At 44.9% G+C, this 19,065-nt stretch overlaps 1 protein-coding gene across 1 annotated transcript in view; it reads left to right on the top strand.

Annotated features, from left to right (window-relative positions):
* The window catches only part of MIOX (myo-inositol oxygenase), a 72,150-nt gene that overhangs the window by 41,872 nt on the left and 11,213 nt on the right, over nucleotides 1–19,065 (top strand). The window contains exons 5-7 of the mRNA XM_088444440.1: nucleotides 9,353–9,420; nucleotides 10,258–10,367; nucleotides 12,316–12,383. Coding sequence (XP_088300566.1) covers nucleotides 9,353–9,420; nucleotides 10,258–10,367; nucleotides 12,316–12,383 — 246 coding nt within the window. The remainder of the gene's footprint in view (nucleotides 1–9,352; nucleotides 9,421–10,257; nucleotides 10,368–12,315; nucleotides 12,384–19,065) is intronic.

The raw sequence follows: 19,065 nt of genomic DNA, 5'->3' as shown, positions 1-19,065 counted from the left end.
CTATTTAATAAGCAGTGTTAGGAGAAGTGAAAAGTGAAGAGTGAAAAGTGATAAGGTGCCAGCCAATCAGCTCCTACCTGCCATCTCACAGGCTGTGTTTGAAAAATGACAGTTGGGAGCTGATTGGCTGGTACCTTAACACTTTTCACTCTTCACTTTTCACTTCTCCTAACACTGTTAAGTAAATAGACCCCTATGTCTTATCAGTGATGTTCTGGCTAAAAATGTTCATCTCCTAAAAGACCAGTCCTGTACTGGATGTAGTCATTATCCCGACTGTTGGCATGCCAGCGCTCAAAATGGCAGTGCCGGGATCCCGACACCATTCAGAATCCCGGGACCGGCATCCCGACAGTAAGAATTGGGGTAAAGGGAAATGTTAAGGTTAGGTACCAGGGGGGAGGGTTAGGACTAGGCACTAGGGAGCAAGGGTTATGTTTTGGCTACGGGGGGAGGCTAGGTTTAGGCTTCGCGGAGGGAGGGTTAGGGGTAGGGCAACATACCTACCTTCATCTGTCGGCATTGTGACCCAGTTGGGATTCTGACCACAAGGATCCCGAGCGCAAGCATCCTGTACTCAACCCGTCCCGGACATGGGTCTTACCGCTCCTAAGACACGTTGTTATATAGATATAAATATAAGAGGCTCCCAATGCAGATGTCTATTTCAGTGGCACCAGGGTATTCTTGTTAAACCGCTGCTGTATTCAAAAGATTGCACACAGGCAATATCCACTGCAGCTGCTCTGGAATGTCCCTGCCACACCTGCAATACATTACGGAGCTTGGTGCATATGTGGTAAGTGACCAAAGCTCAGAACATCACTTTCAGAGGTTTGACCGCAAAATATGGATCGATGCATCCCGCCCAATATATTGTCTACATTATGTCTATATTATGTCCCTGTCGACATTTTGATTGCGCATATATTGTCTACATATAGTCCATGTCGATATTTTAATTTTTTACATAACCCTGTTATTATATACCTGACATTATGGTGTCTATATGATTGTCTATATTTTGAATGTCTAAATAATAGACCACACCCAGGTTCTAAAATCTGCCGCTTCTGATTGTGTTTATGTTCAAAATTGTTCAAAATTGTAAAGGGCAATACTAGGAAAACACAGCTAGTATAAATATTGCTCTTTTAGATTTCGGGGATAAACAAAATCAGAAGCGCCAGGTGTTATAACCCAACACTTAAATAAACCCCTAGGTCTCTCTCTGCATCGGGACAAGTAATTTTAAAATTCAGCTATCCCAGTCAGTTTCTGTGGGGGACATATACCTATCTATATATTTGCGGGCATGTTTCTACTACCTACTACCCAATCTAGGACAACCAATTACTTTCATTACTCCCAGATGGTGAGTCCCTCCTATTGTAAAGAACATTTTCATGCATGATTTATTGATTAATACTGTGCTTACTGTACCTTGAAAGTTCTTCTAAACTGGATTGTACTTTAATGAAACCCTTATGGGTAGGACATTTTTAACTCATTGAACTAATTAATATTGGTATTTTTAATAACATTTTTCTCCTTTTGTTTAGTTAGCAGTTTATTTATCATATTATAGGCCTGCTTCAGAGGTGCACGCTATTGATACCGCATGCAGCCGGCTGATGTTTACAGTCTCATCAGTGTCCTGATGGTTACCACCGAAAGCAACGAATGTGGCAATTTCAGTGGGCATTTCGAAGTGTTAACAGGAGGGTGGCTAGCCAGTGTGTCACGGTTAGCACTGATTTCAGCAGTCATGCTAATTTTTTTTATTGAAGCATCACATCTGTAAGAATATGAAGCAAAACAGTGATACATAGCAAAAAAGTCCACATAAAGGAAAGGGAAATCGAAAAACACATCATTCAGATAGTCAACAAATAGAATGCTGAATGTCAGCAAAAATGTGATTTTGACAATTAGATAAAATAATATACAGTTAAAATAAAAAGTTATACCTGAACATATAATGCAGGAAATCTAATTTCTCATCTAATCCCCCACCTGCCCCAAGGAGGTTCCCACTTTGCATAAGCCACTCCACTGACCATATTAGGGCAGGATAGGCTATCTCACGTTGGAGGTACCAAGGGGTATGATGTGATCAACAATGTTTGATGATGGTGCAACCGTTGTGCGGCCGATGGTGCGCCCTAATATGCAAAGTGGCATATTAGTGCCACAGCCAGTGGGTATCTCTGTACAAATCCCATTGGTTGCAGCATTAGCTTTAAGATGCAGTCGCACCTCTGAAATAGGCCCTATGTGTTGTATGTAATTTTATTAGCTTTAATTAAATTATTGTTTTTTCACTAGACAGTCATACACTGATTTTTTTTTTTAATTGTAGGTTTCTGGTTCAGTTTTTGCACTGTAGTCCCAATTATTTGTCCAGAAAGCAGCAGCAGCCAGATGCTACTGTCAGTGAGGAGGACGGGCCATGCATAGAGACAAGGGAGGCAGGAACCATGCAGCCTATTGCTGTAGTGCACGACCCTTGGGAGGGGAAACTGTATGCTGACCACCTCCTCCCTCCCTGCTCATCCCGTTCTCCAGAATCTCAGCTGCGGTTTACCGCTGGCGCCCACTCTCTGTTATCCTGGGCATGTGCCCCATCTGACACCCCCCTTTCTGGACGTGGGCTATGTTACATCCTGCAAACTGAACATTTTAAACCTTTACAAAAATATTTTTTCTTCTTCCTACTTCATGGCAGCCATTACTTGTGGGTTTACATCTCATCCTCCTATTCTTAGACAGGAAGTTTTTTCCCCCTTGGGTTTACTCCTCCCCTTCCTCTTTAGTCTTTTTTCCTGCCTCCTAGTACAGACAGTGTAGGGAAGTTTGTTGTTTTATCAATGCAGAGTACTTACTTCACTGACTACCCAGTATATACGCCTCATGGAGCCGTGATCTGGAAGGGGGCCAGCACCCTAGGGAGAGGCTGATGTGTGCTGCAGAATTACGGGCCCCTGTGTTGTACCCAATTTCGTTATGCCGCTAGCGCTACTCACTGTGTCTTCTGGTACCAGCAACTGTCCTGTCTCCTTGTGAGATTTGGGGGGCGGAAGCGCTGGAGATGGTTGTGGTAGGCAGCTATGCAGGAAACAGCTGGCAGTGGGCAGAGGTGCCTGTGACTCGGCCATTCCCACAGTTCTGTGCATGGACGGTCTGAACATATGTCTGTCCCAGGTCTGAGCACAAAGTGTAATGGAGTTGCTTTGCCCTCCACAAAAGTCTGAACTGGAGTGATCCTGTGTCTAGCAACATGGATAAGAGCCTCCCCAAAAAGCCTGTATGTGCCCAGAAGAGGTAAGTCCTTATAGAGGGCACTATTACTATGTGATGCTAGTTAGGGTGACATTTTCTATCTATTCTGCTTTGTGCTCCAGCTTGGGATCCAGGAAGAAGATTTGAAGATAACCTTTCTCTGGTAATCAGGATTCTAAAGTTGGCCACACATCTGAAGATTATCTGTCCAACCAGCCAACTAGATGCTCGGTTGGAATGAAAATCTGGTAAGGTATGAAAGCAAATGACAATCACAAATTTGCTCCCAAACGCTGGAAAATGGACCAAAACTGTTGTTTGAACAAATTGTTTAGATCAAACATTTAACAAACTTGTCTGAACGACCATTTTCATCAGTTTTCTGGCATTTAGGAGCATATTGCTAATCATCATTTACTCCCATACGTTACCAGATTTTCATTCCAACCAATCAACTAGGTGCCTGGTTGGACAGATAATATTTAGATGTGTGGCCAGCTTAAGCGTTTCAGTGATTGCCAGAGAGAGCTACACCTGTTGTTAATCAATCTACAGCTGCAGAACTTAATGGATTGGATGAAGAAATCCTTTAAGGTCCCCATACATCAGCAATTGATTGCAGCAATTCTGCAATTTGCTATCGATTGAAAAAGGGAAAGATTTTTATACACAATCGATTGCAAATTGCCTTTAGTTGCAGAGATCTAAAAAAAATCTTGGTCACAAACTAGTTTGGATTTTGACTGATTCTTTTTTTGCCATAATTTATGCTTGAAAAGGTGGTGCAAAATAGCTCTAGTGAGGAATCTGGTGTTAGAATATTTAACTTGGATCTTCTGGATACTCTGCTAAAAAGTGTATATAAATCAAATTATAATGAAACTGTGAAGATGTGCAATATTAACTGTTTGAAGACAGGTATGGGAGAAGTAGATATTTCTCGGTGCATAAAGATTATGAAGGAGATTATATATAAAGAATGTCTATAACATCTGGGTATCCTTTAATGACGATCAGTTTATAACTTGGTGTGCTGTTCCTAAGATTGATGCAGCAGTTTCTGAAATTGTATCTAAACTACCATTCCTCTTGAAGATGGGGCTGTTGTAAGAGAGAGTATGGATAAAAGGATGGGAAGCTCCATAAAAAAAATGACATAGCTCTGCAGCAGTCTCTAAAATCTGATGTTGTGATAGCCTTGGTCTCTAGAACTTTAATAATCTGGACATCTGTTATCAACACAGACTTGGAAGAGAAAATTGTAAGTCAATGTTTACAAAGAAGTCTCTCTATAATGTATAGGGCTATGAAATATCTGTGTTAAGCCTCACTTGACATATTATAATTCTCTGCAAAATCTATGGCTGCAGGAGTGATGGTGAGAATGACTCTATGGCTATATTCTTGTGTAGCTGCTATACAAAAAAAAAAAAAAAAAACTTGTTTCTTTACCCTATGTAGGTTCCTTGCTTTTTGGTGATAAATCAGAAGCTCGTATCCTTAGCCAGAGCCGTAGCTAGACTTTTTGGTGCCCTGTGCCAGAAAGAGCATTGGCGCCCCCCTCATTTTTCAAAGGGACATAATACACCCAAAAAAGCGCCATGGCTTCATGGGGAAGGGCCAGAGAAGAGATAGGAGAGGCCAAGAGATCCTGGGGATGAAATAAGAGGAAACTACAAACAAGAATGATAATAAACAGAAATTTGACAGGCCCAAACAGTGCCCCCTCTCCTGTGGTGCCATTTGCGATGGCACAGGCCGCACTACCCTAGCTACGGCCCTGTCCTTAGCCATCTCCTAAACAACAGTTTAAGGATGCAAGAAGTTATAGTCCTGGGCTGCAATATAGTAGCAGATATTCTGCAGGAATGTCAAGGCCTTTTGTCAGGCTCATTGGAGAAACAATCCGAGGCAATGACTATATCGGATCCCTAACACACTTGTCAAATAAAGTTGTACTGCAGAGGGCAGACTTTTAAACATTTGCCATCCGGTGTAGAATTACTATTCAGGACGAATAGGTTCTGGATGTAGTGTCTCAGGGGTATCAGATAGAATTTTCAGAAATCACACAAAAAAAAAAAAACATTTAGTGGAATCAAGAGTTACAGTGGTGACTTGGAAGTTAAGACTCTGCAAAACAATTTGGAGAAAATGCTGAAATTAAAAATCCATAGAATTTTCCATTTTTGGAAGGAAAGGAAATGTATCTATTCTCCTGAAGGAAAACCTTCAGGAGGATTCAGAACAATTCTGGATCTGGACAATTTAACAAATTTATTAAGATGAAGAAATTTCATATGGAAACATTGAAATCCATTCTGACGGGCACAAGACAGGAGGACTTTCTTATGTCAATAGATCTAAAGGATGCCTATTTCCATGTTACAGTCAACAGAAAACATCAAAAGTTGTTGAGATTTTGCTTCCCAGGGAAAACACCTTCAATTAAAGTTTCTTCCTTTTGGTCTGGCAACATCCCCGAATATGTTTACAAAAGTCCTGGTGACTTTTATAGCTCATTTGAGAAGACAATAGCAATCTGGCCGTATTTAGACGATCTGCTAATGGATGGAAATTCAGAGGAAATGGTACAAAAGGCAGTAGACAGAACAATAGAATTCCTTCAATGTCATGTTGGCTTATAAACTGGGCTTAAAGCCAGTTGGATCTAACACAGCAAATATAATATAATTCCTGGGTGTGCAGGTAGACACTCTTGTAATTGCATTATCAGACAAATGTTACAAATAAATGTAAAAAAGATTAACCTCTTTGATTCATTTATGCGACACAATATCGTTGCGCCTTGGATCAAGTTTATTGGCAATGATGTCTTCTGCCATAGACATAATCCCTTGGGCAAAATTGCGGATTGAAGGTTGCAGTGGAACCTATTCAGTACAGCAGACGGGTTTCCTCTGTCCTATCAAAGAAGCATACATCAAAACACAAGAGATTCTCTATCTTGGTGAACAAGTACAGATCTAAAACTCCAGAATAACACCATCATCCGAAAATCAGTTTTTTAGTTTTAACCACAGATGCAAGCTTAACAAGGTGAGGAGTGCACCTGCTGCAATCAAGTCAGCAAGGAGTCTGGACTACTCAAGAGAAAAGGACGGCTTCAAACCAGATGGAAATGAGGGCAGTTTGGAATGAAACTGAAGTTGTCTGGAGGTAAATCTGTAAATTACCATAGGATAGAAGAAGCAATAAATTGTTTCCGAAATCAGTTGCCAGTAGTTGCTTATCTGAACCATCAAGGTGCCACCAGATGTCAACTTCTAATGGTAGAGGTGTCAGGAATTCTGGAAATGGCAGAAGAACACCTCAATGCCTTGTCGGCTCGTCACATACCAGGGAAAGACAACGTTGTAGCAGATTTCCTCAGCAGGCACCAGATATTACCGGGGCACAAGTATGCCAGAACATGCTAGTAAAGTTGGTCACCCTCAAGAAGATTTGATGGCAACACATCAAATGCCAAGCTACTACTCTTCTTTTCCAGATACCATACCATATGCTGAGAGCAAGTGAAATAGATACATTTCCCTAGTATGGAACCTCAAACTGGGATATGTGTTCCCGCTGTTTCCAATGATTGCCCGTGGAAAAGATCAGAGAAGATCGAGTGGAGGTGATAACAATTCCTCCTTATTGGCCAAGAAGAGTATGGTTTCCAATGGTGGTGAGAATAGCGGTGGGAGACTCTTGGATTCTGCTGATCACACCAGAGCTGTTGCATCAGGGTCCATTGTTCCATCTGAATCTCCAAAGCCTTAATTTAACGGTGTGGAAATTGAACGGAAACTACGAAGACAGAGAGAACTGTCTGAACAAGTGGTACAATTTCTCATGAAAGCAAGAAAGGAAGTATCTTCAGATATCTATTACAGAATCTGGTACATTTGCACTCTGGGCAGGTTTCAGATTTGATGCCATGAAGGCTGACACGCCACAAGTGTTGCAGTATCTGCATGATGGATTTGAAAAAGGTTTAGTGACTTCAACCATTACAGTACAAATGGCAGCAGTAAGTGTGTTGCTGGATAGAATATTATCTGAGGAGAATCTTATAAAATTTTCTGTCAAGCAATGAAAAGGATACGGCCTCAAATTAGGTCTGTCTTACCCCCATGGAATGTGAATCTAATTCTTTATGCATTCATTTTATCTCCATTTGAACCATTACATGAGATCCCTTTAGAATTTTTATCCTGAAAGGTTATCTTTTTACCCACTATAACTTCAGCAAAAAGTGTTAGTGAACTACAAACATCATGGGCAGAAGAGCCCTATTTAAATATATTGCCAGACAAAGTCGTTCAGAGAACAACCCCAAGTTTTTTGCCAAAGGTAATATCAACATTTCATTTAAATCAAGAAATTATTTTGCCTTCATTTTTTCCACAGCCGAAGGATGAGAAGGAGGAGAGATTGTATAGGCTGGACTCATTGCCAGCAATCTCTGTCTATTTGGTTAGAGTTAAAGAGTTTTGGAAAATAAATAATTTGTTATCCTACATACAGGTGTAAGAAAAGGTGGGGCACCCATGAAACAGACAATAGCGAATTGGAACAAACAGCTAATCACGTTTGTATATGAGGAGAATGGTCGTAGAGAATATTAAGGCACACTTAACCAGGGCAATGGCGACTTCGTGAGCTAGGAAGGCTCAACCATCTGGGAAAGACATTTGTGCAGTGGCTTCTTGGTCATCTGTTCATACTTTCTCTTCAGACAGAGCCGTAACTAGACTTTTTGGTGCCCTGGGACAGAAAGAGCATTGGTAGACCCCCTGAAGTTTAGATGTGACTGAAGGTGCTTGGGGATTTGGCCAGATGGAGTGGGAGTCAGCCAGGGCGGTCAGGAGATGCCGGAGATAAAATAAGAGGACGCTACAAGTGAGAATGATTATAAACAGAAAATTGACAGGCCCAACAGCACCTCCTGCCCTGCGGTGCCCTGTGTCATGGCACATGTCGCACCACCCTAGTTATGGCCCTGGTTTCAGATGCCCACTTTGGAAGTCATGTCCTTAAAGGTGCAATGGCATAAATAAACATAATCATTAAGCATGAACATTTCTGTTGGACTATTTTATCATTCCTCCCTATATTATGCTTTGGTATATCCCACAAGTAATGGCTGCCATGAAGTAGGAAGAAGAAAACAACAAATTATATTTACCTGATAATTTGGTTTCTTTGAAATACGTCATGGCAGCCTTTAGTATGCCCTCCCTAAGTGTGTTTTTTACCCAGGTACAGAATATGAGGAGACACTCAAAAGACTAATGCTGCCCATCCACTAGCAGACCATAGAAATGACAGCACGATTACAACATTGTAATCGTGCTGTCATTTCTATGTCTGTGATGTGCCTACACTGGATGAGCAATTGTTCAGTGCAGGCTCATCAATCATCTGGCAACATGCTGAACCTGATGTTATTGTCAGGTTGACCAGCATGTTTGCCCGATGATTGATGTCGGAAACGACCAGCGGGCTCGCGCATCGCTGCTCGTTTCCGACTTTAAAGTGCCCGATTTGCAGACAATTTGCAAGCGAATGCACGATAACGAAGTCGTTATTGTGCAATCGCCTGTCAAGGAGGAAGGGGAGGAGTGATCCTTTATACCCCAAGTGGGTGGTTCCAAGGTGAGAAAAAACTTCCTAACTAACAATAGGAGAATGGGATGTAATCCCACAAGAAATGGCTGCCATGAAGTATCTAGAAGAAATGAAATTATCAGGTAAATATAATTTGCTGCTATTTATTAATTGTCCTACACCTGGCTTACACACAAACTGTTTCCCTCATACACTGGGTAATAACAGACAGAGGTAAGAGGGCCTGCTCGCAAGCCAGATTGCAAAGTTCATGGTGGGCTGTAAGATCCAGTCGTACATGATATGCATGAACCCTCTTTTTCACTACCAATTGCTTGGGGATGCTGTAAAATCATTTCCTGTCACAGATGTCAGTTTTCTAAGTCTGCTCACATTATGCATCCTGTGCTCTTGCCTTTTTACACTCATACATTAATGCATTCTCTTCCTTCAGACTGGTTCCAGTTGGTTGGTTTGCTGCATGATATTGGAAAAATACTGGCCCTGGAAAATGAGCCTCAGGTACCTCATATAATCAGTGAAACGGGATCCAGTTAAGATGCCGGCGGACGGGATGCCGGACGTCAGGATACTGACGCCGGAATCCCGACGCCCGTCAGAATGGGATCAAGATACCGACGTCGGCATCCCAAAGGTAAGTATGCGGGTTAGGTTTAGGTTTATGGACTTGTCGGGGTGGGTTAGGCACTGAATGGGGAGGGTTGGGGTTAGGCTGTGTGTAGGGGGGTATAGGGTAGGCACCGCCTGGGGAAGTTTAGGGTGCGGGAAGGGGGGGTTAGGTTTAGGCACCACCGCGGGGGAAGTTAGGGTTAGGCACCATCGAGGGGGAGGTTAGGGTTAGGCACCACCAGAGAAGGGTTAGGGTTAGGGGGGAGAGGGGAAGGGTTAGGTTACTTACTGGCCCCTGTCGGGATCTTCACTATCGGGATGCCGCTGTCGGTCTTCTGACATCCCGTCCGCCGGTAAATCATACTTATTCCAGTAAAACATATGTTATATGATGATTACAGTGGCATGTAAAACAGTACCGTCAGGGTTATATAGAAAAGCATGTTGAATCTATTGCTGGCTGGAATGACAGGCTTTGCTTGCAGGCGGCCTTGTGTGTAGTTAGTTACGTCTTCAGCATTATTCAATCAAAGTTCTGTGTTTATCTGTTCATTATTTGTTAATACGCGTATCTTAGACAAACAGCTGCAATGCGAATGTAACACTACATAAATGGACTATGTCTAGTGGCAGTGGGCATGGCTCTTTAGCTATATAATATAGAAGTGATCTTGGTTAGGATGACATTACAATGTCCTGAGTAGCAGGCATTATCATTTTTCTTTGCAGTGGGCTGTTGTTGGCGACACTTTTCCAGTTGGATGCAAGTTTCAGAAATCCATTGTATTTGGGGACACAACATTTACAGACAATCCAGACACAAAGCACCCAGTATACAGGTGAGGAACTATTGTAGTATTATATGTACACACAACAGGGCCGGATTAAGGACAGGGCGACAGGGGCGGTCGTCCTGGTGCCCCCACACATAGGGGGCCCCCACACACTGCTACCCATCCCCATAATAAACAATTTTTAAAAATCTTTTAATGGTGCCGAGGCCCGCAATTAGGCCCCGCCCCTCCCGTGATTTGGCTCCGCCCCCCCTTTCAAACTGACCAGGCTACCTCCTTTATCGGCTCCTCTGCTCCTGTCCTTTCTTCTCCGCGAACACACAAGGTGGCCGGGGCCCGGGATCTGCTTCCTCTGCTCTGTCAGTGGATGCAGTGAACACCATGGAGGGAGCACAAGCAGTACACTGCAGCTGGAAGGTAGGGGGGTGCCTGGGTGCTGGTAGTGTAGGAGGGGTGCGTTTTTAGTGTAGTTGGGGGGGTGTCTGTGTTTTTAGTGTAGGAGGTGGTGTCTGCTGGTAGTGTACTAGGGGGTGACTGGGTGCTGGTAGTGTAGTAGTAGGGGGTGTCTGTGTGTATTTAGTGTAGGAGGGGGTGTCTGGGTGCTGGTAGTATAGTGGGGGGGTGTCTGTGTGTTTTTAGTGTAGGAGGGGGTGTCTGGGTGCTGGTAGTGTAGTAGAGGGTGACTGGGTGCTGGTAGTGTAGTAGTAGGGGGTGTCTGCGTGTTTTTAGTGTAGGAGGGGCGTGTCTGGGTGTTGGTAGTGCAGTAGTGCGCATTATATATATATATATATATATGTATATATATATATATATATATATGTATGTATATATATATATATATATATATATATAGCCATCACTCTGGCACTCACGGGTTCCACAGGTAACTGAGCCGGGTGCCCTCCACAGTCGGCCTCTAACAGCAGGGCAAACTGAACATATTGAACGTAGGTCGGCACTCCGTAATAAACATGTCCAAAACAGAAGGTAGCTTTGCAACGTTTCAGCGCTTTATTCCGCGCTTCCGTCAAGCATACAAGACAAACGGGTTTGTCTTGTATGCTTGACGAAAGCGCGGAATAAAGCGCTGAAACGTTGCAAAACTACCTTTTGTTTTTGGACATGTTTATTACGGAGTGCCGCCCTGCGTTCAATATATTATATATATGCAAATGGATATGTGTTGATTGGAATTTGAGTTGCTGGCACCAGGGTACTTTTAACTCTATCTAAGGGAGTGCCGACCTAATGGAACTTGATATATATATATATATTATGATTTTCAACTTTTATTGATAGGGGCCCCCACATGTTTGTTGCCCAGGGGCCCCCACAGACCTTAATCCGGCCCCGACACACAACCTATTGTGTACCAATTGTACCACGGCGTGTTCTCATTTTTCTGTCTCTTTCCTCCCAGAACTCTCTAATCTATACTATTTTAGCCACTTCCAGTGACTGTTAAGCTGCCCACACACATAGCGATATTTTACCCGATCTGGCAGATTCCGACACATTGGAACGACAGATCGTGTAAAATATGGCCAAAATCCTGAGTAAATCGTGAGTCCCCACTCACGATCACGATGCGATGCGCGTCCCCGCTGGTCGCACATCGCATAGTCAGATCTGCCGTGCAGTAGGGCAGATCTGACAATCTAGGACACGATGCACTCTAAAAAGTCTGGATGCAGGAGAGATCGTATGAAGATTGGACACCAAATCGTGTGCAGATCATGTGCAGAGCTGCTGGGGAGAGTTACAAGGGAAATTGTACATATCGGCTGATCGTGAACACATCGCTATGTCTGTGTCTTTACATATATTATTAGATCCAGGATAGATTGTCCCATTTGCCCAAAAGCAGCAAAGAAAAACTCACTCAGTATTGTACTAAATAGCTCCAGAATTAATGTATGAAAGTATGAGACATTTCCTACTATTTAGAAACTAGGTATTCTGAAAGACTAATTGTATTGTTTTCTTTACACAGCACAGAATATGGAATCTACAAGCCTAACTGTGGTCTAGAAAATGTTCTCATGTCCTGGGGCCATGATGGTAAGATACACCTATGCAGTGTCAGACTGGGACATGAAGGGCCCACAGGGGGAATGCAATGGTAGGGGCCCACTGAAGGGAGGCAGTGCAAAGCTAAAGGGGTGTGGCCTACTAGCAGAGGAGCATAAGTAAAATAAAAAAATGCACATGTCCAGAGCCAAATTAAAAATAAAACAATAACAATAATAACTCTGAATCTGGTATTCTAGTTATAGTTTAAAAGCAGGTAAGTAATAATTTTACGTTCAGTCTCCAGAAGGCATAGGGTTTAGAAGCTGTAGCTCTAGTCATCTTGGGCTACCTTGGGTACAGCTATCAGCATTGTAAAGTCTGAAATATATGTACGGTGAGAGAAAAAAACATTATTAGTCCCATTACATTAAGGTGCCAGCGCCTGCTGCACTTTGTGCCACAGTGCTCACCATATAATGCAGACAGTTGTCGCAATTCTCACTATATAATGCAGTGTCGCAGTGCTCACCATATACGTAATATATGGTGTCACAGTGCCCACCAAATAATGCAGACTGCCGCAGTGCCACCATATAATGCAGAGAGTGTCGTAGTGCCCACCATTTAATGCAAAGTGTCACAAACTACCATATAATGCAGAGAGTGTCATAGTGCCTGCCATATAATGCAGAGACTGCCACAGTGCCCACAATATAATGCAGAGAGTGCCGCTGTGCTCACCATATAATGCAGAGTGTCGCAGTGTCCACCATATACGTAATATACAGTGTCACAGTGCCCACCAAATAATGCAGAGACTGCCGCAGTGCCCACCATATAATGCAGACAGTTGTCGCAATTCTCACTATATAATGCAGAGTGTGTCACATTACTCACTATATAATGCAGAGTGTCGCAATGCCCATCATATAATGCAGAGTGTCACAGTACCCACAATATACGTATTATAGAGTGCCGCAGTGCCCACCATATAATGCAGTGTCGCAATGCCCACCATATAATGCAGAGTGTCGCAATGCCCACCATATACATAATATAGAGTGCCGCAGTGCCCACCATATAATGCAGAGAGTGTCGCAGTGCCCATCATATAATGCAGAGTGTCGCAGTGCCCGCCATATAAGTAATATAGAGTGCCGCAGTGCCCAATATATACATAATAAAGAGTGCCGTAGTGCCCACCATATAATGCAGAGAATGTCGCAATGCCCACCATATAATGCAGACTGTCACAGTACCCACCATATACGTAATATAGAACACCTCAGTGCCCACCATATAATGCAGAGAGTGTCGCAGTGCCCATCATATACATAATAGAGTGCCACAGTGCCCACCATATAATGCAGAGAGTGTCGCAGTGCCCGCCATATAAGTAATATAGAGTGCCGCAGTGCCCGCCATATACATAATATAGAGTGCTGCAGTGCCCACCATATAATGCAGTGTCGCAGTGCCCATCATATAATGCAGAGAGTGTCACAATGCCCGCCATATAATAGAGTGTTGCAGTACCCACCATATACGTAATATAGAGTGCCGCAGAGCCCACCCTATAATGCAGAGAGTGCCGCAGTGCCCACCATTAATGCAGAGAGTGTCACAGTTCTCACCATATAATGCAGAGAGTGCTGCAGTGACTGCCATATAATAGAGATAGTGCCGCAGTGACCACCATGTAATACAGAGAGTGCCACGGTGACTACCATATAATACAGAGAGTGCCGCAGTGACTGCCATATAATACAGAGTGCAGCAGTGCCCACCATCTAATGCAGAGAGTGTCGCATTGCCCACTATAAAATGCAGAGTATTGCAGTGCCCACCATATAATGCAGAGTGTGTCGCAGTGCCCACCATATAATACAGTGTTGCAGTGATCACCATACAGAGTGCCACAATACCCACCATATATAGTAAAGTGTCACAGTGCTCACCATCATATAATGCAGAGTGCTGCAGTGACTGCCATGTAATAGAGCATACTGCAGTCACCACCATGTAATACAGAGAGTGCTGCAGTGACCTCCATGTAATACAGAGAGTGCCGCAGTGACCACCATGTAATGCAGAGAGTACCGCAGTGACCGCCATATAATACAGAGAGTGTCGCGGTGACCACCATATATTTACAGAGTGCAGAGAGTGTTGTAGTGCCCGCATATACTGCAGAGAGTGCCACAGTGACTGCCATGTAATAATGAGTGCCACGGTGACTACCATACAATACAGAAAGTGCCGCAGTGACCACCATATAATGCAGAGAGTGTCACATTGATCACTATAAAATGCAGAGTATTGCAGTGCCCACCATATAATGCAGAGAGTGTCACAGTGCCCACCATATAATACAGAGTGATGTAGAGATCACCATACAAAACACAGAGTGCCACAGTCACTGCCATATAATACAGAGTGCCGCAAAGCCCCCCATATAATGTAGAAAGTGTCACAGTGCTCACCATATAATGCAGAGAATGTCGCATTGACCACAATATAATGCAGAGAATGTCGCATTGACCATCATATAATGCAGAGAGTGCCGCAGTGGCCGCCATGAAATACAGAGAGTGCCGCAGTGACCTCCATATAATACAGAGAGTGCAGTGACCTCCATATAATACAGAGTGCGCTGCAGTGACTGCCGTATATTTACAGAGTGCCGCAGTGACCGCCATATAGTAGTGTCGCAGTGCGCATGATATAATACAGAGAGCATCAGTGACCCACATATAACACAAATATGAATACACCCTTTACACACATAATATTAATACACCCACTCCGACACACAAACACAATGTTAATACACAACCATAAACAATATTAAAACAGAGCATCCCCCAGAAAAAAAACAAATCCATCCCTAAAACACTAAAACATTTTTCACACCACTAGTTACACTTACCTGCCCAGATGGAGGATATGTCTCTCAGTGATGGATGGACCTGGATCCTATGTTCTGTGCTTATGCATTGAGTGCCAGCAGCAGCCTGGGTTCCTTCCCCCGCTGGCTGCGTGTGACATCACAGGGGTAAATGGTCAGACTCTAGTTTACCTGGGTAGTGGGCGGAGCTTCGGCCGGCCACGGGTGGTTGGAGCTTCATTGGCCGTGGGCGGGTCTGGAGCTTCACTCACCCATTTTGTTAACCAGGCCCTGATGGCAGTGATCCCCCCCTTTGTGGCCTCTAAGCCCCGCCCCCTCACAGAAAGGGGCATGATCACAATCTACTAGGGCCTCCCAGGGAATTACCCGATTCCCCGGCAGCCCAGCTCGAGCCTGCACTTAGGCAGTTGGGGCCCCATAGCAAAAGTATGTAAGGGCCCCCTTGTATCACCCAATGGTGAAAAATGTATGAATAACACATGTAAAGGTGCCCATCCACTAGGCAATTTATGTGAGTGATTGAACGATATTGTCTGAATGACTGACAAACGACTGCACGATTACAATGTCGTAATCATGCAGTCGTTTTCATGTCTAGTAGTGTATGGGCACCTTAGCTCTGAGCCTCTAAACAGTTGCACCCCTTGCACCTATGGTAGTTACGCCCATGCACCTACGTTTCCAAGAGAATTTTATTGGTAAAAGCATATCTCCACTGAGCCAGGTATTCTCATTGGAGAATGGTGCAGTGCCTCTCACAGCCTGTAGGTATTTGTAATTAGACAATTACAACTTCATTGCATATTAAATACTAGATGCACTATTCTCTAGTGCAACTGCAGTGAAACGTCTGCTTTATGTTACTAGTTAGGTTATATTGATCATCCACTCACAACCAGAGCTTTGTAATCAAGAGGTGGAATGTAATTAAACTAGATATAATTATGAAACTGTAGTGTGTTTTTGTTTTTACTGTTTAATAAAGGGACAGAGTGAATATGTACAACGGGCTTCATTCAGAGACAGATGCAGATCATACAGTCGCTGCATCATTGTACTTAGCCATAATATACTAAAGCCACTGGTGGCGTCTTGTGTAAATTGATAGCTTCTCTGACCCGTTACTGCTTCCGTGGACGCAGCATCGGATCATCTGCGTGAACATCGGTCATCTGAGTAACCCTCAGGTTACTCAGGATGCCCGGGAAATACATGCTGCTGCAGCCAATGATGCAGCCACTGGATTCAGCACACCCAGGAAACAGGGTTGTCACATCCCCATTTCTATAACGCTGCCTATTGCCGCCCTCAAATGTCAGCAGCATGTCAGTCATGCTGCAGCGTTTGTGCACTACGAGCAACATCGCAGCCCCGGATCTGCACATGTGCAGGTCTAAAAACATCGGAGATGTAGGTAAACATTGGTGTTATGTACATCTCTGAAATTGGCCCAGTGTACCCCCCAAACCTGAGCTTTTACCAAAATATCCAATGATATTTCTATGTTAATTGTTATTTTAAAGTATATGAAATGTTGAAAAATATCATATGGCACTGTATATACATTATATCCAAATTAACTACCCCTAATTATTATTATTATTATTATTATTACTATTGTACTACTAATATTTTCTTAGTTTAATTCCATTAATTAAAATATTTCTACTTAGAATTTCTACTTCAGGGTCCATAGGGTTCCACAGGATACCTTGAGGGTATAGGTGTGACGTCAGTCGCTGGGCACCATAGAGTTAAGCTTTTCAGCCTCCCAGGATGCACTAGGGTCCCCCTCCTATACCCCGCCCCCGAGCCAAGGCACCTCAGTTTAGTTTGGTGCCCGGCCGGCGTCGGGTGCACCTGTTGGAGTGGGGGCTAGAAGAGCCCCTGAAGCTTTCTTCAGTGCAGCTGTGGCTGCACATCTGGATGTACAGCATGGACAGTCAGTCCTGACGTCCATGCTGTCTTCCCTACACCCCCGCCGGTACCAGAACGCCGGTACCGATCCGGGGATGCTGGTGAGCATCTGGGGTCACAGCTAGTGGTGACCCCAGATGTTCCGGACCATGGCCGGATCCAAGGGGGACAAAGGTAAGCAGCGGGGTCCCGCGGTGGGTCCCCGCTGGTCACATGGTCCTAAGTCCCCAGGCAGGGGGCTCCCTGGGGACTGGCTGCAGCGTGGAGCCAGGCGACCAACCTACGCTTTCCACTACCCCCTGGGACAGCGGACCGCAGCAGAGCGAAAGCGCTGCGGCGTCCCAGGGGTTAAATGCATGCCAGGGGAGCGCGCCTTCCCTGTCTCACAGCCGGCGCCTCCCCCGCTGCACACAGCCCTCTCTGCATGCTGCCGACTGGTCCTGTGGCAGCGCTCCTCCCCCAGGCCAGCCTCCTCTCTGCTCCTCGGCGGCCATCTTCTCCAGAACGCATGGTGAACACTGCTGGAAGCGCTGGACGGAAGCATCGTGGTCTGGGTCCCCCCGCATACCTCTCCTCCGCTGTGGCTCAGGTCTGTGTATGCAGCGCTGTGTCCTACCAGGCCCTGTGTCTGTGTAGTTGAGTGATCAGCGCTGTTAGTGCAGGAATTGTTATTTCTCTGCATTGTATGTGACTGTGCTAGCGCTGCCTGTAACTTTTCTTCTCTAAACTGTCAGCTTTATTACTGTCCCTGTTCTTTCTGCTAAAGCCCTTGCGGTGCGGTGCTGCAGGGTGGTCTCTCGCCTATTTAATACTTAATTGGTGAGAGAGGTCACATACGTGGTGCCATCATGTCTGAAAGTGATTTTCCCCTCCGGTTACAGTGTACCACGTGCAAAGTACTGTTAGCGGAGGGGGAGGGTAGCGCGGAGGGCCTTTGCCGGCAGTGTTTGTCCATGGCGCGGCCTATTACGGTTACAGCACCGGTACAGGAGCCGCCCTGGGCTTGTTTCGCTCAGGCGTTAACAGCTTTAGTGGGCCAGTTAGCTCCGCAGCCCGCGTTTACTCCGATGGGTTTGTCCCAGCAGTCTGTGGTGTCGTCACCCATGCAGGGGTTCCCACGACAATTGGTGGTACCCCACAGTCTCCCTATTTCCCCGCTCCCGGGTTCTCAGGAGCCAGCGTGGGTTAACTCCCTGACGAGTTCTGTACAGCACTTGTCGGATGTGTTGCAAGGGGATTCTGTGATGCGGCCTCATAAAAGGCCGGTGGCGTCTCTGTCCGCTCCTTATGAGGATGACGAAGGGACGTCTGATGATGGGGAGATTCTGGATCCTTACGATCAGGAACCTCTCCATACTAAGGACGCTGATGCTAAGTCCAAAGTATATATTCCTGGACTTATTCGGGCAGTCCGCACAGCCTTGGTGATTGAGGACGAAGTTCCCCCAGCGGCTAAATCTAAGTATGCCTTTTTCAAAGATGTGAAGGGCGATGCCACAGTCTTTCCTCTTTCGGGTCAGTTGGTGGACCATTTAGAGGAGGCGTGGAAACAGCCTGGCAAGCGATACCAGCCGCAGAGACGCCTGGCGGTGGCTTATCCGTTCGCGGATAATTATTTTGCTAAGTGGGAATCCCCTCCACAGGTGGATTCTCACGTGACCCGTCTTGTCCGTAGTGCCACATTGCCGATGCCATCCATGTCCTCCCTTAAGGATGCTACGGACCGCAAGGTAGAAATCTGCCTGAAGTCCGCTTATTCCCTTGCAGGGGGGGCAGCACGGCCGGCTATGGCCATTTGCTGGGTTGCCAGAGCGATGGAGCGCTGGGCGGATTCATTAGAGGCTTCTTTTGAATCCGACTGTCCGGCCGAACAGGCGGAGTTGATTGGCAATCTCCGTGATTCGG

The sequence above is a fragment of the Taudactylus pleione genome, unplaced genomic scaffold (assembly GCF_031769625.1).
Source record: "Taudactylus pleione unplaced genomic scaffold, aTauple2 ptg000019l, whole genome shotgun sequence".
In the NCBI taxonomy this organism is placed as follows: Eukaryota; Metazoa; Chordata; class Amphibia; order Anura; family Myobatrachidae; genus Taudactylus; species Taudactylus pleione.
Note: the sequence above shows the minus strand (reverse complement) of the source record. Positions and strands in the feature narration are given on the sequence as shown.